The sequence below is a fragment of the Chiloscyllium plagiosum genome, chromosome 12 (genome assembly GCF_004010195.1).
Source record: "Chiloscyllium plagiosum isolate BGI_BamShark_2017 chromosome 12, ASM401019v2, whole genome shotgun sequence".
NCBI lineage: Eukaryota > Metazoa > Chordata > Chondrichthyes > Orectolobiformes > Hemiscylliidae > Chiloscyllium > Chiloscyllium plagiosum.
In genome coordinates, this window is record NC_057721.1 from 22,600,887 (window position 1) to 22,627,174 (window position 26,288).

The 26,288-nt window shown below is 41.1% G+C and overlaps 1 protein-coding gene across 1 annotated transcript in view; it reads left to right on the top strand.

The window, feature by feature from the left end:
• The first annotated feature begins 20,204 nt into the window (after nucleotides 1-20,204).
• Nucleotides 20,205-26,288, top strand: part of tmem47 (transmembrane protein 47) — a 46,025-nt gene continuing 39,941 nt past the window's right edge. The window contains exon 1 of the mRNA XM_043700729.1: nucleotides 20,205-20,913. Coding sequence (XP_043556664.1) covers nucleotides 20,691-20,913 — 223 coding nt within the window. The 5' untranslated portion in view covers nucleotides 20,205-20,690. The remainder of the gene's footprint in view (nucleotides 20,914-26,288) is intronic.

Sequence of the window (26,288 nt, forward strand, 5' to 3'; positions counted from 1 at the left end):
TAATGTGGATATTCCTGGAGTGTTCCAGCTGGTGCAACCACTTAGTTTTAAACAAAACAGAATTTATTTACAAGATTACCAAATGAAACCACAACCAAAGGAGAACAGAATACAGAATAACCTTACCTATCTGAAAACCCAACAGGTTATCCCAACTTATTAATGCTGTTCCAAATACTTGTGACAATCCGCATAAACATCCCTTAGCATGAAATATAAAATCAAACACAGGTTCTTACAGGAGAGATGTCAGAGAGAGAAGGGTCAGCATGGACCTGCTTCTTTGGGACCAGCAGCTTCACACTGCTTCTTGTAAAACCAAATCAAAACAGAGAACAGCTGAGCTGGGAGAACTGGCCACTCCCCTTTCATTGTACAAGTTTTTTTTAAATTTGAAAGCCTTTTGTCTGAGGCAGTACCAGTTAGCTATAATCAAATTGGTCCTAAAACCCTTCAAACCTAGACATTTTGGAATTGCTGCTGTTACAACCTCTCTGAAAAAAATGCTAAGGCCAGCATAGCCTTGTTAAAGGAGCAGCATCATCACACTACCCCTCTCTCATTGTGGCTGATGACTGTTATGTAATCCCATGACTGAGGCTGGGTGTAGATACAACACAGCCCATTCTTTCATTAGGGCCACACTGGAGTAGGTAATAGGTATCCTGAAAATGAGGTTCTGATGTTTGGACAATCTGGAGGTGCCTTGCAGTATGGTCAAGGCAAAGTGTGCTACATAATCCTAGCATGTTGTGCTCTACATAACTGGGGCAGGATGTGATGTGTTCTGAATTGCTGAAAGATTGGCAATAGGAGGAGGGCCATGATGTTGAGCAGGAGAAACATCACATTCTGCATGAGAAAGCATTGCAGGTCAGGTGTAACATAACTGAAATCCAGTTCATGTCAGTAAGAACTGGGTGCAATATTCACTCATGGGCTGTAGATTTCACATTGCTGGAAAGGCTAATAGTCCCTCTCTGTTCACAGAAACAAATACAGATTCAATTTTCAAAAAGTATTCTTCTCTTTGGCTATTGGTGAAAAAATAGTGAACATTTTCAACAGTTTGAAGGCTTTCCAGTATGTGATGGTCCTACACTCAACAATGAGAAGCTTAAACTCGACACTGGGTGAAGAGTAGCATTCCCTTGGTTTGGGTTTTCAGATGGAATAAGGCTAAGGATGGCTAAGTGGGTTGTTTCTTAAATAGCAATAGATATACAAATGCGCACTTGTGATTGCAATGAAGTGTCAGGCATGTCACTAATGTGCCCTGAGAAGTGTGTTTTGTTTTTGGTTTCTCTCTCATTTTATGCACAGTGAAGGCCAATTCCTGACTGCATGGTTGGGCTTTAAAAATGACCGTGGCACCAGGAATGCCAGGAGCTCCTGGGAGTGGCAAACACTTCTGTCTGTAGAGAGTCAGAAGAATGCACAAGTGGGGCACCATAGGAGTGTGGTGCATAGGTAAGGAGGTGAGATTTGGACAATAGTATGAGAAATTTCACCAAATCCCATGAATAAAAGTCCTACGTGAAACTTGCCAAAATTGACAATTCACTGACTTCTGGTTAAGTTCAGGCATTTGTATTTTTGCACGGATCAGTTAGCTGGAGGCAGCTCCTATAGTTTGCATTAATGTTGTATCCTTACTTTATTAGAATTAACAAGTATCACAAAATCAAGCAAATGATGAAACATTTTGCTTTCCATTTGCAAACATCTGTGTGTTGCAGTTCATATTTATTTGGAGAAAAGTTTGAAATTAAATTTCGAAAATCTTGTTCAATTTAAATGCTGTATCAGTTGTTATGCAAACTCTTGTTCAATTTAAATGTAACATTGGTTGTTATGCAAATGAAAAAGACAACAATAATGAACAAGAGAAATATGCACATAAGCCTATATTAATTTCCCATCTGGAGCATTTTTTGTTGGATACAAATTGTGAATACTGTATAACTTTCAGAAAGCATATGAAGTTGAGAGAGATGCACACTGAGAGACTTTCTTCATTCAAAATTAAAGTTCTTTAAAAGATAAATATAAAAATAAATTCAAAATAGATTGTTGAAAACACTTGATTGTCATCTGTCTTTTGTCTTTTGTGATAAAATGGCAAAGGTCAAAAATCTGTTACATTTCAGATATACCGAGCACAAGTGGAAGAAAAGGAGTTGTTAGAGTGTAGTGGTAGTGTTCCTCCCTCTGGGTTAGAAGTCCTGGGTTCAAGTCTCACCTACTCTAGATATGTGTCATTACACATCAAAGTAGGTCTATTAAAAACAAAGTGGTAGAAAGACGAAGAAGTGGAAGACCAAAGCCAAGCATCCATTGTACAAGTGAGGTGATATTTTAGGTAGCTACAAATCGGTGCTGATTGAATTTGACACCATTTCTCAGGACTGTCTCAAGTTGATCTTTACTGTATTTGGTGAATGTAGTTCTTTCAGAAATATTTAACCCCTTCCACTTCAAAGTTGCTGCTTTTCCAAATGCAGTAAATATTGTCTGAATAATTTTTATGTTGAAGCAGGCTTTGAAAAGTACAGCAAGATCCCAGATCAAAATCCTCTCTCTTCTGTTCTGTGCAGCTCGGATCCACTGCTGAGTTTTGCCATTTGCCCATTAAATTGATAGAACTCATTCCAGGATGTTTGGGTCCCTGGTTTATGAGTTGTGTTGCTACTTCTGCATCACTATTATGTTTAAACATCCTGACAATGAATAACATATTATTGATATCCTTATAAGCTTTTATTTTGAATTTCCCACTGAATGAATCAAGTCTGTAATACTTTGATGTTGCCAGCAAGATGTTAATAATTGTTATGCCAGGAAATTTAAGTTACATTCTCATTTTGAAAGCTTCCATTTGGACTGAATGAATATTGGCAAGTGCACAAAATATGAAAATTTTTTTGATTTGAAACTTTTTTACCATATCTTTTAAAGATGCACATAGGTAAAAATGTATTTGAGTGATACATAGATAGCCAACTAATTAAATCTGCAAAAGTCTTTTCGTTTTGTCACAATGCTTCTCTGCAATGATTGGTGCTTGTCAGGGCTTGTGGGGTAATCTTAATTTCATTGAACAACTGGAGTCATAGTTGGAGAAACAAACTCAAATACCAAGATCTCAAGAGGTGTCAGCCTTGGCTCATTGTTAGCAAAATTAGCTCTGAGCTGGAGATCAAGGGATCAGTTCAGAAATACAATGGTGTAATTTAGACTGACACTGCAGTGCAGCACTGAGAAAGTGTTACATTGTTAAAGGAGTAGTCTTTCAGATGAGGCCTTAAACCAAGGTACTGAAACAAATACTGTGTCTGCTGAAAATGTGAAAATAAAACAAACAGAAAATGCTGGAATTATCCAGCGGCTCTGGCAGAATTTCAAACATCATTGGCCTGAGAAGTTCCTTTCTCCCCAGCTGATGCAGGACATATTGAGTATTTAGAGTCATAGAGATGTACAGCATGGAAACAGACCCTTCGTTCCAACCTCTCCATGCCGACCAGATATCCCAACCCAATCTAGTCGCACCTGCCAGCACCCGGCCCATATTCCTCCAAACCCTTCCTATTCATATACCCATCCAAATGCCTCACCCATCCAAACACTGGCCAGGTGTTAGACTTGGAAGTAGGTGAGCACTTTGGAAGACAGCGATCACAATTCTGTTATGTTTACTTTAGTGATAGAAAGGGATATGTGTATACCACTGGGCAAGAGTTACAGCTGGGGGGAAGGCAATTACGATGCGATTAGGCAAGATTTAGGAAGCATAGGATGGGAAAGGAAACTGCAGGGGATGGGCACATTAGAAATGTGGAGCTTATTCAAGGAAAAGCTTCTGTGTGTCCTAGATAAGTATGTACCTGTCAGGCAGGGAGGAAGCTGTATAGTGCGGGAGCTATGGTTTACGAAGGAAGTGGAATCTCTGGTCAAGAGGAAGAAGAAGGCTTATGTTAGGATGAGATGTGAAGGCTCAGTTATTGTATTTGAGGGTTACAAGGTAGCCAGGAAAGACCTAAAGAGAGAGCTCAGAAGAGCCAGAAGGAGACATGAGAAGTTGTTGGTGGAGAGGATCAGGGTAAACCCTAAGGCTTTCTATAGGTAATTAAGGAATAAAAGAATGACGAGCGTAAGATTAGGGCCAATCAAGGGTAGTAGTGGGAAGTTGTGTGTGGAGTCAGAGGAGATAGGGGAAGCACTAAATGAATATTTTTCGACAGTATTCACTCTAGAAAACGACAATGTTGTCGAGGAGAATACTGAGAAACAGGCTCCTAGACTAGGTGGGATTGAGGTTCACAAGGAAGAGGTATTAGAAATGCTGCAGAGTGTGAAAATAAATAAGTCCCCTGGACTGGATGGGATTTATCTGAGGATCCTCTGGAAAGCCAGGGAGAGATTGCCGAGCCTTTGGCATTGATCTTTAAATCGTCATTGTCTACAGGAATAGTTCCAGAAGACTGGAGGATAGCAAATGTGGTTCCCTTGTTCAAGAAGGGGAGTAGAGACAACCCTGGTAATTATAGACCAGTGAGCCTTACTTCAGTTGTTGGTAAAGTGCTGGAAAAGGTTATAAGAGATAGGATTTATAATCATCCAGAAAAGAATAATTTGATTAGGGATAGTCAGCACAGTTTTGTGAAGGGTAGGTCGTGCCTCACAAACCTTATTGAGTTCTTTGAGAAGGTGACCAAACAGGTAGATGAGAGTAAACTGGTTGATGTGATGTACATGGATTTCAGCAAGGCGTTTGATAAGGTTCCCTGCAGTAGGCTATTGTACAAAATGTGGAAGAATGGGATTGTGGGAGATATAGCAGTTTGGATCAGTAATTGGCTTGCTGAAAGAAGACAGAGGGTGGTGGTTGATGGGAAATGTTCATCCTGGAATCCAGTTACCAGTGGTGTACCGCAAGGGTTGGTGTTGGGTCCACTGCTGTTCATAATTTTTATAAATGACCTGGACGAGGGCGTAGAAGGGTGGGTTAGTAAATTTGCAGACGACACTAAAGTCAGTGGAGTTGTGGATAGTGACAAAGGATGTTGTAGGTTACAGAGAGACATAGATAAGCTGCAGAGCTGGGCTGAGAGGTTGCAAATGGAGTTTAATGCGGACAAGTGTGAGGTGATTCATTTTGGTTGGAGTAACCGAAATGCAAAGTGCTGGGCTAATGATAAGATTCTCAGTAGTGTAGATGAACAGAGAGATCTTGGTGTCCAGGTACACAGATCCTTGAAATTTGCCACCCAGGTTGACAGGGTTGTTAAGAAGGCATACAGTGTTTTAGCTTTTATTAATAGAGGGATCGAGTTCCGGAACCATGAGGTTATGCTACAGCTGTACAAAACTCTAGTGCGGCCGCACTTGGAGTATTGTGTATAGTTCTGGTTACCGCATTATAAGAAGAATGTGAAAGCTTTGGAAAGGGTGCAGAGGAGATTTACTGGGATGTTGCCTGGTATGGAGGGAAAGTCTTATGAGGAAAGGCTGAGGGACTTGAGGCTGTTTTTGTTAGAGAGAAGAAGATTGAGAGGTGACTTAATAGAGACATATAAGATAATCAGAGGGTTAGATAGGGTGGACAGGGAGAGCCTTTTTCCAAGTATGGTGACGGTGAGCACGAGAGGGCATAGCTTTAAATTGAGGGGTGATAGATATAGGACAGATGTCAGAGGTAGTTTCTTTACTCAGAGAGTAGTAAGGGTATGGAATGCTTTGCCTGCAACGGTAGTAGATTCGCCAACTTTAAGTATATTTAAGTCATCATTGGACAAGCATATGGACATACATGGAACAGTGTAGGTTAGATGGGCTTCAGATTGGTATGACAGGTCGGCGCAACATCGAGGGCCGAAGGGCCTGTACTGCGCTGTAATGTTCTATGTTCTAAATGTTGCAATTGTATCAGCCTCTGCTGAAGCTTTTCATTTCATTTTACAATAAGCCAAATTGTTGCCTGCCTTACAAGATGGATGCAAATAATCTCATCATTCAAATGTAAGAAATATTAATTTATCAGACACCATTAACTCAGATCATTCTAGGGGGAGCATTTCCTCTTCTAAGTTATAACAGATACAATTGGAACTCTGCTTCACAGAATCCCAACTGTTTCTGATTGTTCTCCAAAGGAAAAGTGTCAAGATATGAAAACAGCTTTGGTGATTATCTTTCATCCCAAAGCTGATGATCAGGCAGCAAACTTTCTTTCAGTATTTCACCACATTTGCGAGGGTGTCACAGAGCAGCTGAAGAAACTAGTCTCATTGAGATGAGATAACATGCAAAATAAAGTCTCAACAACTTTGAAGGGATTCGTGGATAGGTGAAAACCGGGGTTATCCTGCCTGTGAGAAAAAATGCAAGTGGTCGAGATTAATTAATGAGGGAAAAAGAGAAAGAATTAAATAATTTAACAAAGTGATGAATGGATTTTTTAAAGCTTTTATTGCAACAGTAAAATTCAAATGTGTGCTTCAGATCAGGTCGCAATACTATAGGGTATAATTTGTTACATTTTCAAGGAATAGCTACCTATAATTGAATGTATTTTGTTACATTTTCACAAGAATGCCTAGCTATAATTGAATATATTTCTAATACTGACTGGTCTGCACGAAGTCTTAATAATATCCATGGGAAAAAGAACAATAAAGTGAAATAAGAGAATACTGCAGTTAGGTCCAATTATTCTTTCACTTGTAAGAAAAAAACCTTTACAAATCATCAACACCTGCAGTATGCTTGAACACATATTGACGAAATAACAAATGGATTAGTTCTCTTATTGGTTCTAAACTGTACCTTTATAGTTGAATCCCCACTCCCCCCCCTCCCCCACCCTCCCCAGGGTTCTTTCAATTGTCTACTTTACTTAAAACTGAAGATCCGCAAAACCTTGGGAAATTGTGTAACTGGTAGTGCATCGATGGGCACATTTGTATGAAATATCTTACGACGCAAGTTTATTGGTGCCACCTATGAATTACCTTGGGGCGGCACGGTGGCTCAGTGGTTAGCACTGTTGCCTCACAGCACCAGGGACCAAGGTTTGATTCCAGCCTCAGGCAACTGTCGGAGTTTCCACATTCTCCCTGTGTCTGCCTGGGTTTCCTCTGGGTGCTCTGGTTTCCTCCCACAATCCAAAAATGCGCAGGTCAGGTGAATTGGTCATGCTAAATTGCCCATAGTGTTGGGTGCATTAGTCAGAGGGAAATGGGTCTGGGTGGGTCACTCTTCAGAGGTTCGGTGTGGACTGGTTGGGCTGAAGTGCCTGTTTCCACACTGTAGGGAATCTAGTCTAATTTGTCTGGAATTGATATGGGTGAGTCCTCTGATTTCCCACCAAACCTTTGGCACAAATCTGGAAAAAATTATGCAAATGGCAGTTTCTACAGGGAATCCATTAGATTACAACAGACTGAGGAATCATGATAGAATTTCTACCTGAATTTTATGTGTGTGCAAAGGGCAGCAGCACTGTCATAGAGTCATACAACATGGAAACAGACTGTTCGGTCCAACCAGTCCATGCTGAATATAATCTCAAACATAATGCCTGCACCTGGCCCATAACCCTCCAAAACTTTCTTACTCATCTACTTATCCAAATGTCTTTTAAACATTGTAATTTATACCCACATCCACCACTTCCTCAGAAAATTCATTCCACAGGCAAACTACTCTCTGTGTAAAATATTTGTTCTTCATATTAAAATCTTTCTTCCTCTCACCTTAAAAATATGCCCCCCCCCCCGAAATCCCCCTTCCGAGGGAAAAGACAACTTCCATTAACTCTATTCGTACCCCCCATTATTTTATAAACTTTTGTAAGATTGCCTCTCAAACTCCTACATTCTAGTGAAAAAAAGTCCCAGCCTATCCAGTCTTTCTTTATAACTAATGCAAAGTATGATCATGGAATACACAGAGTGCCACAAAAATTGACACAGCTACAGGATTGTAACTTAAGGAAATTATACTAATTAATGAATTCAACTGAAATATATTCAAGGATTACCTGCAGCATAAGTTCTGTTATAGAAACTGAACAAATTATGTCCTGAAAGCAACTCAGTTCAAAAAAATATAAAAAGCAAACATTGCACATAATGAAAAAATGGAAGATGAATAGGAAATTGAAGAAACCAATAAAATGAATGATTTGAAAGACTATAAGACACAGTCTTATGGCACAAACAAATTGAATGCAATGAATTCAAAAGATGGGTCACCTAAATTGACGCAACAGCAAAATCAGGGATGATTTGGGTAATCATGGACGCAATGATGTTGAAATTCAGAATTAAAGGATTTTGATTTGTACCTACTCCTGCAACAGGAGAAACATGTTTATGAGCTTGACCTCAAAACAATGTCTGAGCTTGGTGATGATAAGTCAGACAAGGGACAGGCTCACCATCCATTTGGAAGCTTGTAGTGGTTGAAAAGTTGAATGATACATCCGAATGGAACATAGATGAAAGATGGCCATAGTTTTGATGTTAGTGAGTTCGAGGTCATGTTACAGGAGGGCAACCAATGAATTAGTCCGACCTGAAGCTGAAGGCTATGTTTCAGTCCATCCTAATTACAAACTGGTGAGAGAGAGTTTGCCAACCAAGGCAATGCAGTTACTCAGATTCCTTGTTCAAATTTGAGCTGCATCAGATCTGAATGGCTGAGATCCCGCCACCCAGCTGAAAGCAGAGGGCTGTTATATAATGCAGCCAATACTTGCAAGACTTAAAAATCACACAACACCAAGTTATACTCCAATAGGTTTATTTGGAAGTACAAGCTTGCACATATTGACCGATATGCATGTGTGCATGTCTGTACATATGTCTAAGGGAGTGAGAAAGTGAGAGCATGTGTGTGAGAGAGGAGTCTGTGTAAGTATGTGTGTATATGTGTGTAGTATGACAAGTACCCAAGATCCCAAATAAGGCCATCTTCATGGGTACCGAACTTGGCTATCAGCCTCTGCTTGGCCACTCTGCATTGTCGCATATCCTGAAATCTGCCTTGGAGGCTGGTCACCTGTAGATCCGAGGCTGAATGTCCTTTACTGCTGAAGTGTTCCCCACACACACATATATAAGTCTATGGGATGAATTTACATTTGCAAAATTGTATTTGCAGATACATATTATTTTGTTCAAAACACACAATCTGTGGGCAGTCAGTCCATGTGACATTTTATAAATTCCAACTTTGGAAATAGAACCAGTCTGACTCTAGGTTGAAGTACAGACAGACTCTAACCTCACACCTTTAATGCATTGTCTGAGCTGAGATGTCATTTTTTTTTATAAAACCTTAAGTTATTTTGGGAATGTGACTTGAAAGAAGTTCTGGGATTTACATATTAATGAGTTGAAACCTGCAACTCACTCTAAATGATTAAAGACTCAACAGCAATCTAGGTTTGTTTAATACGTTGCATCAGTTGTATGACACTTTGATCTTTTACTATAAATTCTGTGTCCTATGGTCCTGTCCCACTACCTGATGAAGGACCCGTGCTCCAAAAGTTTGTTCTTTCAAATAAACCTGTTGGACTATGACCTGGTGTTGTGGGATTTTTAACTTTGTCCATGCCAGTCAACACCGGCATCTCCACATCAATACTTGAAAAGGTTAATAAAACGTCACAATTAGGCTATAAAAGGTTACTCCTGGTAGGAACTAACCAATGTTGGAGAAAATCTCCATGTACTAACAGTGTTTCTTAACTAGTTCCTGAGTGATTGTTCTTAGAATTGATAGCAGTCGCTAAAGTAGTGATGCATATTTACTCTTAGGTTGAATCTGATGTCTCAGAAAAGACAGCCACCTGTCTCAGATGTAACATAACTGCTGACAACATAATATATTACAAACCTTTACTGTTTAATCCAAGCCTATCTTCTGCTCAGTACGTCAAATGTTCATGTTTTCCGCTTGGCATCAGTAATTTGACTAATACTATTAAAAAGGACTGATGGCAGCAAATCATAATAGATGGCGACAAACAATATTATAGGAGAGGGAATTTCACTTAAGCTGGTGTAAGACTGAAAGAGCTAGAGGAGCCAGTTGGTGGCCAGAGTTGAGTCCATCATTCTTATCATGGATAGTGAGCTTCCAGATAGCAGTGCCAACACAAGCCATGGTAATTTCTGGAATGATGTCTGCAGGGTGAGGGTGCATTGACGCCCAAGCAACACTGAAGAGATATGAAGACACTAGAGTCAGGTTGGCAGGCATCCTTGATGACCACAGAGATGGGAAAGGGCTGGGGACTGTGCATACATACGGATGGGGAGGGGTGAGATGACCTTTGCTACTGAAGGGGCACCCCGGGGCCCACTGGGTGCTTAAAAAGGAAAGCCCCACCCGAATGCATACTGGGTGGGTCTAGTTTCTTTGACTGTTCTCCCAGTGCTGACAATAACTCTCTTCCTCTTCACTACTGCTCATGAAATACCCGTAGAGGTGGAAAGACGACTTTAATTGGCAAATCAAATGGCTGAACTGATGAATGCATGCCTGTCCACTTTCCTGCTTCTGTAAGGATGGCAAGGCAGCTGGAAGATGGTAAACAACACTCCTCCCACTTCTCACCAACACCTTCCCCATGCCATTCTGCCAGCCTTTCTTCCTTGCGTCCTCTAAGCCTGTTGCGGTAAATAAAGGGTGAAATTTCACTGTAAAATAATAGATGTTGTCTCCAGTAATGCTGTCAAGCTGGATCTGCTCAGCAATAATCTGCTCACTGATACCTATTTTAGGGTTCCACTAGAGCTTCTGAGCTCCCAACCTCATTCCAGTTCATTGATGGACAAGGAGCTGAACTCCAGAGCGGAGGTGAATGTGACAGCCCTTGACATCAAGGCCTCAATTGACCAAATGTGGGATCTAGGATCCTTAGCAAAACTGGAGTCAATTATAATCAGAGGAAAGCTCTGGCTCAAAGGAAGATGGTTGTGGTTGCTGGAGGTCAGCTCCAGGACATCTCTGCAGGAGTTCCTTAGAGCAGCATCCTTAGCTGAACTATCTTTAGCTGCTTCATCAATGACCTTCCCTCCACCATAAAGTCAGCAATGGAGATGTCCACCAGTAATTGCACAATGTTCAGAACCATTCACAACTCCCCAGTTACTGAGGCAACACCAGCACCAAAAACAAACAGAAATCAACAAACAGTAGCTGCACTTTCTTCTCAGAACAGAAACAGAATCAGGCTGTTTGCCATTTTAGTGTCAACAATTTTAAAACAGTGAACGATTATTGCACCCAGCTCTCATCTCCTGAATCATGACTCCTCCACTGAATATCAAGCCATTGTTTCCAGGACAGACACTGACCTCATCTCCTTTAGAGATCTTCCATCCACAACTTCCCATCAGCCCACACAGCTCACTTCTACCTGCTTTCCATAATTCACAGTGTTTCACATTGTAACCATTGTCCCCACAGTTACCATCCTTGCAAGGCATCTGGCCTGTGAAACCAAAAGGAACTTAAGGATTCTTAGGCAAGTAGGGATAATCGCAGTGAGGAGAAAGTGAGGACTGCAGATACTGGAGATCAGAGCTGAAAAACGTGATGCTGGAAAAGCGCAGCAGGTCAGGCAGCAGGGCTTATGCCCAAAACGTCGATTCTCCTGCTCCTTGGATGCTGCCTGACCTGCTGCGCTTTTCCAGCAACACATTTTTCAGGGATAATCGCAGCTCCAGGAGTACTTAGCACACACTTCAGTGAAGTTGTACCAATGATCATAGATTCAAGTTGGAATGATTTTTTCTACTGATGAAAAAGCTGCATTTTTATATGGCCCTTTCAATAAGATATGTGTAGTGCACAGGATGACGTGGTGTGATCAGGCACAAATGGCATCTGTTACAGCTTTGATTTATTTGTGGGTAGATCCTACACACATCCCCAGTGACACTTTGGATGGAACCAGCTGCATAAAAATACAATGCAGTTGCCAGTTTAATGGCCATCAAAACCCTCAGGTCATGGGTCCCACACTGGCAGTGGACATTGTTCTGAGGCAGTTCCTAGTACTCTCTCAGCCGATGCTGTCACAGTGCCTCACTGGAGGAAATGGGATGAAACCCTTTGGTTGTTGTGCATTTTCTGTACATCTTGAAAGGACCTGCAGTTGTGAACTTTTCACAGGAGGCTGTTTGGCATCCACTGCAGGTTGCTACTGATTCTGGACTTGCAGGTGCATCTGTTGCTCCTTCATTTCTGTGCACTTTCATTTACAGCAACAGCAATGATAACCACAATATGCCTGGATCCATTAGACATGCTTGCAATGGAGCTGTATGGGGACCATATGAAACAGAACAGATTCTTCATAATGTGAATGGTCAGCAGCTATGTCATTCACAAACAACGTTTGAACAAACTCCTCCATACAGAGGGATATGAGCACTCAGACAGGGAGGGCCACATAATGCCTCTGCATGATACTCTGACCGTAAAGCCTACCCTGATGGGTTTAAGGAGCACAAGCCATGCTGTAAAGAGAGTAGTACTAAACACTTGTCCTCCAGGTCCCTCCAGAAAGGTTTAAGAGCATCTTGTATTATACCTCAAGTTCAAGTTGAGCAGCCTACGAGGCCTTGCATTAGATGTGTGAGTTGTGGCTCACAGGTTTCCATTTTAAGTTTGCTTGTGATCCCTTCTGTTACAGAGTAATAACAATCTTTAGTCTGTAATGACCAATGACATGGTCAAGATTGCTTGTGACCAGCATATGCAGCCCACACTGTTGGTTATTGCATCATGTCACATACACTATGATTGGAAATGACCCCAGCTTGCAATCTGCAAGTGCATGATTGATGGGCCTCACATCTTTCAGACATGGAGCCCGCATTTTGCCAGCGAAGACACACTGACTCTACCCATTCTGGGTGTGGTCGCAACTATTTTCCATTCATAAATCACAATTAGGAATTGAGAAATCACAGAAAGCATCACAGGTCGTGCCGGGCACCATGAGTGCCAAGTTCAGCCTGGTCATCAGATTGCCCCCTTTGTATCTGGCACTCCCTGAGCAGCCCGCTACTAATGATTGTCCACATTCCTACCCACCACCTAGCTTGCATCCTTACCCCCCCCCCAGAGCCATGTTCTGGCAGTTTAGTTATGTCCAGCATTGTGGTGCAGACTCCTGCTGTCGAGGCTACAGTGGTGGTAAATTCTGATTAAGACTTTGCCCACTACATCCCATGCACTACCGTATCCTCCCCCATTAGTTGGATTTCTATCCTTCACTGTCCTTGCCCCCTCTGTATCCCAGGCTGCTGCCTTCTATCCCCAGCATTGAGTCCCTGACTTTGCAACCACAACAGTGTCCCCTAATATCCCCACCTTTACATTTATTCTGCTAACCTTCAGAACTGACCAATACCACTGACTGACTTGGACAACCCTGACTGATTATTGACCAGACCACTGACCACAGTCTGTGCAGATCCCTGCCTGACGATCTGTGAATCTCCTGACTGCTTAATTGGGTCAATAGGAATGAACTCGCCGACGACTGGCCTGTTGTGAGATGGACCCTGACTGCCCCAAGTGGATGGCTGACTGTCTATGGGAGTTATCTCATAGACTGAATAAGGGTATGAAATGGATTTCCTCTCACCTTGACATTGTAGTATTTGCTAACATGCTCTTATAAGCAACATTGCCTTTGTTGTGTGATGTGTACAGAATATATCTGCACTTGGAGAGATGCAGATAAATCAGGCATCGTCAGCATGGACTTTTTAAAGGAAGGTCATGTTCAAAGGTTTTGATCATATTTTTGAGGAGGTGATTACAAGTGTTGATGAGGGTAATGCATTTGATGTGGTTTGCATGGATTGTAGCAAAGCTTTTGATAAGGTCCCTCATGGCAAACTGCTAAAGAAAATAAGAGCCTATGGGATTCAAGGCAAAGTGGCACATTATTTCCTGCCTCTCAGTCAATTTGGATCAAGAGGATGATGGCAGTGTGATGGTTCTGTGACTGAAAGTTTGTTATTTGGGGGATTCTGCAGGGTGCTGCGCTCCTTGCTGTTTGCACTAAGATGTTGAACATAAACATAAGGGATATGCTTAATGAGTTTGTGAATAACATGAAAAATCCTCAGGTGGTAAATGGTGAGGATAATGATTGTGAACTGCAAAAAGATATCAATGTACTAGTCAACTGGGTAGAGCAGTGGCAAATGGAATTCAACCCAGAAAAGTGTGAGATAATTCCATTTGGGAGTGCTAACAAGGCAATGGATTACACTATGCATGGTACAACTCTAGAAAGTACTTAAGATCAGAGGGACATTGATGCACCTGCCCACAAATTCTTGAGGTAGCAGGATGGTACCTGGTGGTTAAGAAGGCATATGCAAAACTTGCCTTTATTAAATAAGGCATAAAGTACAAGAGCAGGGAATTATGCCAGGATAAAAACCAAAATTGCTGAAGAAACTCAGCAGGTCTCAGCAGCAGTAGGAAAATGTTTGGAAAACGTTGAACAGGACAAAATTAAACATTACTTTGACAGGCAAGGATTAATCAATGAAAGGCAACACGGCTGTGTCAGGGGAGATCATGTCTGGTAGTTTTGATTGAGTTTTTTGAGAAGGTTGACTAGGTGTGTAGATGAAAACCACTGATATCATCTCTATGGAATTCAGCAAGGATATTGACAGAAGTGTTGCATGGGAGGCTAGCTCAGAAAGGTCAATAACTAGAGGCCATAGATTTAATATAGGGGGGAAGAGATTTTGAGAGGATTTAAGGAAGAATTATTCTACCAGAAGTAGCTGGACTTTGAGAATGAATGGCCTGAAAGGGTGGGAATGACGTTTAATAAGTATTTAGGTGAATACCTGAAACACTGTGATGTACAAGACAGCAGGCCATGTGCTGGGAAGTGGGACTAAGTGCTTTATAATTGGTACATACACAACAGTCTAAAAGGCCTTTTTCAGTGCTGTAAAAATCTATGACTCCCTGTCCATGTTTCAATTTTTGATTCCTTTGCAAATCTAGCATGCTGAAATACTCCTCTACTATAAATACAGATGCAAATGTGCCTGTTATTTCATTTTGTCCATAGACAGTATTATGATTATTTGTTTTCAAGGGTCCACATTATTCCTGATCATCCTTTTTCTCTGATATAATTGTAAAATTTCTCATGTTGATTTTGATTTTCCTTGGCAATGATAGAAATATTATTTTGATTGCCATTATCAAAAAAATTGTGCTATTGTGTTCAGGATTAGGCAAGTAATCACTCAGCAGGTTACCCATATCTAAGGAAGAGCTTCATTTTATAAAGTGCTCACTGTTGATCTGGCAGGACAAAGTGAGGACTGATGATGCTGGAGAGTCAGAGTCAAAAGGTGTGGGGCTAGAAAAGCACAGCAGGTTAGGCAGCATTCGATGAGCAAGACAGTCAATGTTTCAGACATAAGCCCTATACCCGAAATGTTGACTCTCCTACTCCTCGGATGCTGCCTGACCTGCTGTGCTTTTCTAGCACCATTGTTGATCTGTTGTTTCTTGCTTAAATGTAATTCTGAGTAAGCAAATTAATGTCATCAGAGTGTTGAAACTGTGCTTTAAAACATTGGGTGCTGTAACTTTCATAAATTAAATAATGCAAGTCTCAGTTTTTAGTTTTTTTTTAACTTCTCATGGAATTGACGTATTACTGCAAGTAGTCTTATATACCAGACAAAGTTAGGTGCAAGTAGATTTGATCTCATAGATCACTTGTGTTGAACAGCTGTTTTCTGTGCTGTAAGTTCTATGTATCAGAAAAAACAGTTCTATATCATCCAGTGGATATTAAGTTAACAATAGCTTATGATGTAAAGTTTAAACAGCTTCCTTCTGTATTACAAACTTCCATGATCTTCTCTCTGAAGCTACAAGAGAGCTGGCATGAAGAAGAGAAATTTTATATTGGTACATTAGAGAGCATTCAAATAAGGCATATTGCTAAGCCAGGTAGAGAGAGCTTTATTTGCCTAAATAATCACCGATCTGAAAATATTTAATGCAAACCATTTAAAAAATCCTATTTTGAAGAAATGTATACATGCCCCAAAATCTGTATTTTCTTTCTTAAATATCATGATTGTCATTAGCTTATTTTGGGATCCAGTATCTGATTGGGCAGGACATTGTACAGAAGCATTCTGTCCATTTTGGAAACTGCAAGACACTAAAAACCAGTGATATAGTAATTTATAAAACAAATATTTTAAATTCTACTGTAGAACGACAGAATATATTTTTGTTTCTTGCTGAAGGTTTTTAAACTACATTTTTCATTGAACTGAGCACTTTTTTCATTGAAATGAATGGAATTGAAAAAAGCCAAGCAGAAGTACATAATTGTAGATGCAATTATGACATATTGCAAATTTGAGTAATATCAAAATCAAATTGTTTGAGTAATGATTTGACAGATACATAAAAACTTCAACATAACATTTATTACAAACAAAACTATCAAATCATAAAGTCTTCCTAAACCTACTGAGTGGTGCATTTTTATATCCATTGCTTCTAGTGAGTGGAAGCTTTGATAGTGAAGCAATTTACTGTCAGGAAAGTTTACTCATCCTAAATGAATCTTAGTGAGATAAGTGTTAGTAATTTTATTTTGTTTGTCACATTGTCACAACCAGATAGGAAATGAAACAATATTATTACAAGCTATTCATGTGATTGAATGATATAACATCAAAACAAAGATAGCAGAAAATGAGGGAATAGAATTTTGTCAATAAATACACTGCATGCCCAAGGTTCAATTTCATGGAATTTAAACAATTTACTCTTTCATGTTCTTTATCATGGATTCAGCAGACAATTTCGGGGATGGTATACACTCGCAATTTATCCATGAATGATATAATTGGGAAAAAGTTTAGAAAATATAAAAACAGAAAATATGCAAAATCACAGTGTTCCTCAGAAGCTAACTACTCAGTTTACTGTCTTCTATTGTTTTTCAGGACTGGTTCTACTTCTGATCACTGGTTTGGACCCAGAAAAAAACCAGATAGAACTGAAAGTAAATGCCAAACTTTTGATGTAATTTATATATGTGGTGAAACTTTTTTTTTAAATGGAACATTAAGGAAGAAATATGCTTCAGGCTTGAATTTTTTAGTGTGATTTTTTGGGGGTAATCTGGGAACAACGTAAATTAAATTTATGTGAACAAAAGCAGTTACTCAGTTTTGCTATGAACAGAAAACAACTATTTCAGTTATATGAAAGGTTAAACTTGTGCATAGGCTTTGCAAGGGAAACTTGGGTGGTAAGTTGCTGTCAGTAGGACATTCAATACTTGCTAAAGGACACTTGAGGCCTATTTCAAATCAGCTTGAGGAACCTTTACTGAATAACACAGAGTCTTACCCAGGAAATGTAAGCTAATGTAGAGAATTCAACCTCAAATAAAATGTAGGAAAATAAACTTTAAAAAGAATGTTTGGATTAAGAGAGACAGAAATAAAAGGTTGAAAACATCCATTTACTTCTTTAAATACATACTAATTAATACCTAAAGGAATTAAACACTTCATAACTGTTCATATCCAGTGTGCCTGAGAGGTTGTTAGCAATAATGGCATTGTTAACGAAACTACTGTCATTAATGGTGGCATTGAAACAAGTGGATTGTTGTCAAAATACATTTGTTATGCAATTTTTTTTAGGTAAGGAAATCTGCTGTTCTTTCCTGGTCTGGCCTTCATCTGACTCCAAACACAAGGCACTGTGGTTGATTCTTGATTATCCTCTCAAAAGGCCAGACAATCCAACTATTTGTATCAAACCATAATGAAAATGTCTAAGACAAAAAACTGGATGGACAGCTAAGTTTTAATTTAGGCACTGAATGTGACAGCATCTAGCCTCGTCAGCCTTGAAAACTTCTCCTCACTAACATCTGGGGATGAGTGCCAAAAATTTGGAGAGCTGTCCCAGAGTCTAATTAAGCCAATAGTCTGGCATAGTCATATTCACAAAACCAAACATTTCTCCCAAAGATCCATTCTTCTATTCATTCCTGAAGGTATCCTGTTCCACTGTCAGGATAAGCACAGCAGCAGACAATAGTACTGTGTCCAGTTTTGGTCCCCACACCTCAGGAAGGACATACTGGCATTGGAGCGTATCCAGCAGAGATTCACACGGGTGATCCCTGGAATGGTAAGTCTAACATACGAGGAACGGCTGAGGATCCTGGGATTGTATTCATTGGAGTTTAGAAGATTAAGGGGAGATCTAATAGAAACTTACAAGATAATACATGGCTTGGAAAGGGTGGACGCTAGGAAATTGTTTCTGTTAGGCGAGGAGACTAGGACCCGTGGACACAGCCTTAGAATTAGAGTGGGTAAATTCAGAACAGAAATGCGGAGACATTTCTTCAGCCAGAGAGTGGTGGGCCTGTGGAATTCATTGCCGCAGAGTGCAGTGGAGGCCGGGACGCTAAATGTCTTCAAGGCAGAGATTGATAAATTCTTGATGTCGCAAGGAATTAAGGGCTACGGGGAGAGTGTGGGTAAGTGGAGTTGAAATGCCCATCAGCCATGATTGAATGGCGGAGTGGACTCGATGGGCCAAATGGCCTTATCCCATTCCTATGTCTTATGGTCTTATGGTCTTAGGAGTGGCCCTGAGAGACCTCAGCATCGGTTTCAGACTTCATGAGGCTTTGTAGCATTAGATTAAACATTAGTGTGGAAATCATCTATTAATACCATCTACTTATGAATCAGTGCTCCTCAATGTTGTTAAAGCAAAAAATACACTCTGGGTGGAGCACTTCAATGTCCATTGCCATGGGTGTCTGTGTACCACCAGTACTGGTAGAGCTGGCCTACTCCTGAAGATCATATCTGCCAGAGTGGTTCTGGCATTAATAGAAGGAAAATACACTTGACCATGTTGGCAACAAACTACCTGACTCAAATGTATCCATTAATGTATTGATTGGCGTGTCCACCAGACACAGAACATTCAGAGATAAATTCCCATCTTCGACAGAGGTCACCTCCAACATCCCAAATAGGATATATTTAGACCAGATCTGAGAACTCAAACCTAGGTACTAGGAGAGACTTTGCGCTATCATCATCAGCAAAAGTGTTGGAAAGCAGGTGAGGAGTAGCACCAGTCACACTGGAAAATGAGGTGCAGATTTGGTGAAGTTATAACTCAGCACTCTATGCATGACAACAGCGCCAGCATCTTCCAGGCAGAGCCAAGTGATCCCACAACCAATGGGGCAGATCAAAGTTTTGTAGCTGGATCACATCATTCAGCATTAGTAATGCAAAACAATGTCAACAAGGAGGATGCCCCCAAAACATTCACATTCTCAACCATGATGTGGGCCTCACTGGCAAGGACAGCATTTATTGCCCCCCTGAATTGTCCTTAAGAAGATGGTGATGAACTGCCTTCTTGGACCACTGTAGTCCACTTTGTGCAGGTACACTCACTGCTATTAGGGAGGCAGTTCCAGCGTTTTGACCCAGTGACACTGAAGGAATGGCAATATATTTCCAAGACAACATGGCGAGTAGCAGAGGGAAACTAGGTGGCGTTTTCAAGTATCTGCTGCCCTCCTCCTAGATGGCCGCTCTTATCTGAGCATCCAGCCCAGTTTAATTAATTGATCGAGCTGTGCTCTGCCTATAAATACAAACATACATTTTGACAAAATAGTTGGGAATGGTTGCACATGAAGTTTGTTCATGGAGCTTTGGTCTGGATTGATGAATTAAAATGCACTAAATAACTTCTCCGATTCTTTGTAATCTTGGTGCTTCACGATTGGCCATGACGGCACACGGTCACCTTCCTGCCTGCATCTCCTGCTCACAAACATCGTCACTGAAGAAAGTAAACGCTTTTTTTCCATTTACAGTTGTAAATATAGCCGCGCTTCGATTACATCACGCTGTGGATCTGCTCCCATCCTTTTACTAAATTCGTTTGTGAAGAAACTGCATTCACTTTTACTGAAATGCCAGTTATTTCACAAAACTCGGCACAACGAACCTTGCTGTAAAATAATAAACAGTTTGGGAAGTGGCATGACTTAGTTCACATCATTCTTCTTTTAAAAGAAAGTGTACAGCCCAGGCATCAATGGGAACAAAAGCATGAATGCAGAGTATAGTGAGCGCAGAGTGTAGCAAGAGGAATCATGTTGCTGACAATTCACGCGAAAACTCCCACATTTCGAACCAGATTGAAGTGAATTGTATTTAATCTCGCGAATCTTCCCGCTGAAATCTGACCGGTGGGCCACTCGATCACACTGGGCGCCCCTCAGCATTACCACCGCGCCCCCTTTTTATACATCGTCGGCAAGTTGCGAAGTTGAGGGGCCGGTGTGGTTGCGGCGTTAGGACCGGCGGAGGCGCTGACGCTCTGCTCTTCCCCCCCCCCAGAAAGGAGGAGCTGACTCACACACACAGTGACGGCAGAAAGTCCGACAGACCTGGGAAGGGAAAGGAGCAGAGACACAGAGAGAGAGAGAGAGCGGCGCGCAGTGAGTGCACACACTCGCTCGCTGCTGGAGTGGCCGGTGCCAGAGCGAGTCTTTCGGCCCCCCATCGCTCCGCCGAATGATGTCTACGGCCGAAGAGAGCCGAGTGACAGCTGTCACCCCACTCAAACTGACTGGGCTGGTGTGTGTGGTCCTCTCGCTGTGCCTGGACGTGGTGGCCTTACTGAGTCCAGCCTGGGTCACGGCCGACAGTCACTTCTCACTCTCCCTGTGGCAGAGGTGTTTCCGACCGGCCTCGCCCCCTGACACCGAGTGGGACTGCAAATGGGCACTGGGCAGCGGTAAGGAAGGGGGCGAGACTCAGTCCGCCCGTGCGTCGTTCCTGGTATCCGGCACCAGACACAAATGACTGGAAGAGAGAGTTAGAGGGGAACCGAGACAGGGTTGTAGGGACACCCAAGAACGATTAATGGGGAGAAAAATATCATCCTGCCAGCTCAGAGTAACAGACAACTTGGCCAGCACCCACAGGCGGATCGCTACTTATTAGCTATTCGAGAAATTAACTGAAACGTTGTTAGGAGTTAAACCGCAGAATGTTACTTAGATGGACATAAATAAACAGCGTTGTAAAGTGCTAAAACAGATGAGGAGTTAAGTTAATGGGCATGATGAAACAAGAAAAGGCATCTCAATAAAACTGGAGAGAACGATTGGATAGATATACTAACATTTGTGTTGAAATATGCGGGGAACGGACAGGCAACGTTTGTTTTGCCTCGACACTTCTGCTTGCATCACAGAAACCCAAATATTCAGGCAGAAACAGATATGCATCGGGACATGTTACATTCTGACAAGCATAAGGCACACAGTAAGAGCTGCTTTACACTGACAGAAGCGTAGCCGTCTCCAATGAGACATGGTGCACAGCGGCCGAAGCATTGACAGGGGTGTTTGTACTGAAAGTTCACACGCAGGAAAATGATTCTGTGTTTTGTTTTAGTATCAGGCATGCCTTAGGACGTGTACAGAAAGCAAAACACACAAACACACCACGGAAGCAAATTATATTGCCCAAATCGAGATTAAGATATGTTTATCAGAGAATAGTAAATAAACACTGGGATTTAAGGGCACAAATTAGACTGAAACAGACTAACTGGGGTAACTGCTATCAACTAGGTGAGAACAGGAACAAAGATGAAAATTAAGATAGCAAAAGTGACCAAAAAACAATTAAATACTGTTGGACACACTAGGCTTACAGAACTCAAACACTGACAAATGATGAGATAAATGCTATACAACTTTTCATCTGAACACTAACATGGATCTTATCTATATAACAGACGAGAGCGCGAAAGAATTATTTCTTTTTTTGAAAAAAGGAGGCAGAAGGAGATGGTTTCTGGGTATGGTACTAATGCAATATAAACAACTGACAAAATAAGGTGGATGGAAGCGAACTATAAATGTGAGAACACTTTAAAAGAAGAAGAGATAAATAATATGGGAAAATGCAGAACTGTAAAAGAAACAAACTACAAAATGACGTAAAAACATATTGAGACAAATGAGTAACAGGCGTGGAAAACAGTGAGCAAAAATAGAATGAAGAACGTTGAAATAAAAGCACTGGTGCCAGATGATGAAACTAGAAATAGAATAGAATACAGGTGAAAAAAAAAAACGTGGAGAGCTACTGTGAAAAGATGGACAAACTCAAAGGGCGCGAAAGTAACAGGATTCTGGATTAGTGGTGCTGGGAGAGCACAGCAGTTCAGGCAGCATCCGAGGAGCAGTACGGCGAAAGTAACAGGAGACGAGTGCGATTTGAGTTGGTTTAGGAGCTCGTACTGATGTGAGGAAACAGGCGCTACAGGACGCAGTAGTTTTTCGAAGTTCATTTCAGCCAGTAAACGCAGAAGAGAAAATGTAAATATAGGTTTAAGAGATCCTTCTGGCAGTTTTATTTGTGGGCGGCGATACAAAAGCTGTTCCAGAGAGAGAAAAAAAGAGTGGCTGATGTCAGGAACCCAGAGAAAGAGCAATTGCTGGCAATTACATGAGAAGATATACGTGACTATAAGCTGCTGGTTTGGTCGTGTATTTCTTGTTTGTTTCCACATTTTAAAATATTTATTGCAGTCAATTGTCAACAAGTCTTTGTAAAATACATCCCGTTCACAGGAAGTTATTCAACTTCAGTGGCTCAGTTTCATCTTGCTTTCATTTCGTCTTGGGGGTCATTGGTTAAAAAGTGCTTTCATCAACAATTTATTTGTTGCTAATCATTGATCCGTGCTCACAGCGAAGGTCGGCCCGAATCCGATCAGCAGCGATTATTACTTTTCAGGTTTGCGAGGGAAAACAGTTGCCGATTTCTCTGGACCTTTTCCTGGGGCTGCCAGGGTGTTCGAGAAACATCAACATAATAATGTGGGCTTTAGTTGCGGCGGTGCGCTGCTCTCGCTAATAGTTTTGTTTTGGTTGTTGTTTTGGCTTTGTTTTGTTTAGCCTGAAGGCTCGTGTTTGATAATAATCCCCCAAACCTTGGCGGTTAGTAAGCTTGTGGTGCCTTTATAAAATATGTATCATACGTTCTTCCGAGATGAGAACTTTCATCTGCATGTGTGGGGAGGAGAAGCGGGTTGGAAAGAAAACTGCGTTGTTTCACAATTTATTGACTAATTGCAATGAGCAGGGGAGCAGTTAACCATAACTCCCGCCTACTTGCCACAGACAAGCTTCTGAGAACTCCTTTTAAAGTCATATTACGCAGTGGCCTAATAGTGCTGTTTGCACGGCAGTTTCTGTTAATGAATTTTAAAATTTGCAATGGCGAAGGAAGGTCAGGGAGTCTCGGAACTGGGACGAGCCGAATGGCGTTAACTCTGGCGCCTAATTGTTTGAGGCACTGCGCCTATTCTTAACGATTTTCATATGATATTTTGAGGATTTAAAAAAAAACTCGTTTTCGTTTTTATTTTAATTAGGAGCATATTCGAAAAAAGAACCCACCAACTTTACCTTGTACAAGAAGATTTTTTTTAAATTAACGAAAATAATATTCCCGGTGTTTCATGATAATTATATGAAAGATTAAAGGTGTTGGGTTTAGCATTTGGACCGGATGTAACGTCTACTTCATAGCTTAGAGATGTTTTACTCAGTTTCCAGCGAAATTGGGTTGGCAATCGGAGGCTCAGGCTACTGCTAGAGTTGAGATTTCTGTTAGGGTTTAAACATGATTAATGGTTCTGGAATTGAAAATTGGTCTCTACAGTCTCCTGAAACTATCATGAGTTGTTATGAAAACCCATCTGGTTCACTACTGTCCTGGTAACTTTCCAAAATTGACTGGACTCTGGGGCAGTTCCAGCCACTGATAACAAAAGGAGGTAGATAAAAGATGGGGAACTGTGGACAGGTTAGCTTAACTTCTGTAGTGGGGAAAATGCTTGAGGCTATTATCAAGGAAGGAATAGCAAGGCATCTAGATAGAAATTGTCCTGTTGGCCAGATGTATCATGGATTCATAAAAGGTGGGTCATGCACCGGCATGGTGGCTCAGTGGTTAGCATTGCTGCCTCACAGCACCAGGGACCCAGGTTCGATTCCAGCCTTGGGCGACTGTGTGTGGAGTTTGCACATTCTCCATGCTGTGGTTTCCTCCCACAGTCCAAAGATGTGCAAGTCAGGTGAATAGGCCATGCTAATGGGTCTGGGTGGGTTACTCTTCAGAGGGTCGGTGTGGACTTGTTGGGCTGAAGGGTCTGTTTCCACACTATGGAATCAAATCTAATCTACTGGAATGCTGTGAAGCTCATAATGAGCACAATGGACAATGGGGATCAATAGATGTATATCTAGATTTCTAAAAGGCATTCAACAAGGTGCAACACAGTAGGCTGCTGCATAAGATAAAGATGCACGGTGCTACGGGCAATGCATTAGCATCATTAGCGGATTGGCTAACTGGAAGCAATGAGTGCCAACTGGAAAAACAATCAGTGCCTCAGGAATCAGGGACAACAATTATTCACAAATTGAGCAGATGATTTGGAGTTGAGGACCACATGTAGTGTGTCAAAGTTTGCAGATGAATCTAAAATGTGTGGTAGAGGATTGTGAAACCTTTGCAAAGGGGCATTATTTAAGTGAATTGACAAAGATCTGGCAAATAAATTACAATAGATGCAACAAGTAATTAAGAAGGCAAATGCAATTTTGCCCTTCATTGCTAAAGGGATTGAGGTTAAAAGCAGGGAGGTTATGTTGCAATTTTATAGGGTGCTGGTGAGGCTACACCTGGGGTACTGCGAGATGCTTTGGTCTCCTTACTTAATAAAGGATGTACTGGCACTGAAGGGGGTGCAGAGGAGGCTCAGTAGATTGATTCTGGGATTGAGGGGATTGGTTTATGAGGAGAGACTGAGTAGACTGGAATTATATTCATTGAAATTTAGAAGAATGAGTCAGGATCTAAAAGAAAATTGAGGGGAATAGATAAGATAGAAGTAGAGAGGATGTTTCCGCCAGCGGGTGAAACTAGGGCAAGAGGGCATAGCCTCAGAATTATGGGAAGAGATTTAGAACTGAATTGAGATGGAACTTCTTCACCCAGAGGGTTGTGAATCTGTGGAACTCCCTGCACAGTGAAGTAGTTAAGGCATCCTCAGTAAATGCTTTCAAAGCTAAGATTTGTTTTGAACAGTAAAAGAAACAAGGGTTATAGTGAGAGAGCGGGCAAGTAGACCTGTGGCCACAAAAAGATCAGCCATGGTCTTATGGCGGAGCAGGCTCAAAGGGCCAGACGGCCTACTTCTGCTCCTAGTCCTTATGTTCTTTTGTCCTTTAGGGAAGGAAGTCTACCTCTCTTTACATGGTCTGGCTTACATGTGACTCCAAATCCACTGCAGTGTTGTCAACAATGTTGTAAATGTCTCTGCCCAGATCAACATTTGTCACCCCATCCTAATTGCTTCTGAAAGCACCTGAAATGTTTTAGTTCAGGGGCAGTTAGGGACTGGGCAACAAATGCTGATCTTACCAGAAACCTTTACAACTCATGAAAAGGAAGACATGTCCTGTATGTAAATTAAATCATTTCCAATTTTCATACAAATTGACAGTCATGGATGTTTGTGATACAATAAGACAAGAAAACATTAATGTTATTCTTCTGCAGTCAGCTGTTTACAGACATTGGCCCTGAACTTGCCCTGCAGAATGCAAGCTTAAATAGAAAGTGGCATTCTGGACAACAAGTTATATGTTATCAGCTCAAATAATCATTTTATTCTTCAGTTGTAACACAAGTTTTGTAATGTATTTGAATAAGGAATGCTGTAATGTTCCGATATTTTATATCAGTATAGACTGATGCTTTTCAGAATGACCACAATTTTTTTTATCTGTCTACTGTTAGATTAGTTCCTATTTTTGAGATTGTATTTCAAATAAGATGTATTACAGATTGGTTTGTTGCAACATTCATGTAGAAGGGGCGATGTAATGAATAAATAGAGGATGGAAAGGAAATGAAATATTCCATAATTCAATGGTCAGTTGGTTATTTTGAGGCTGTTTTATTGGATAATGTTTTCCTAGATTAACATTTTAGTTAATGTTATGAAACTTTTGAAGGTTTTAAATCATTTTTATTGTTATCAGGTGCACATCTCTGCAAGAGACCGTACCATACGATAGC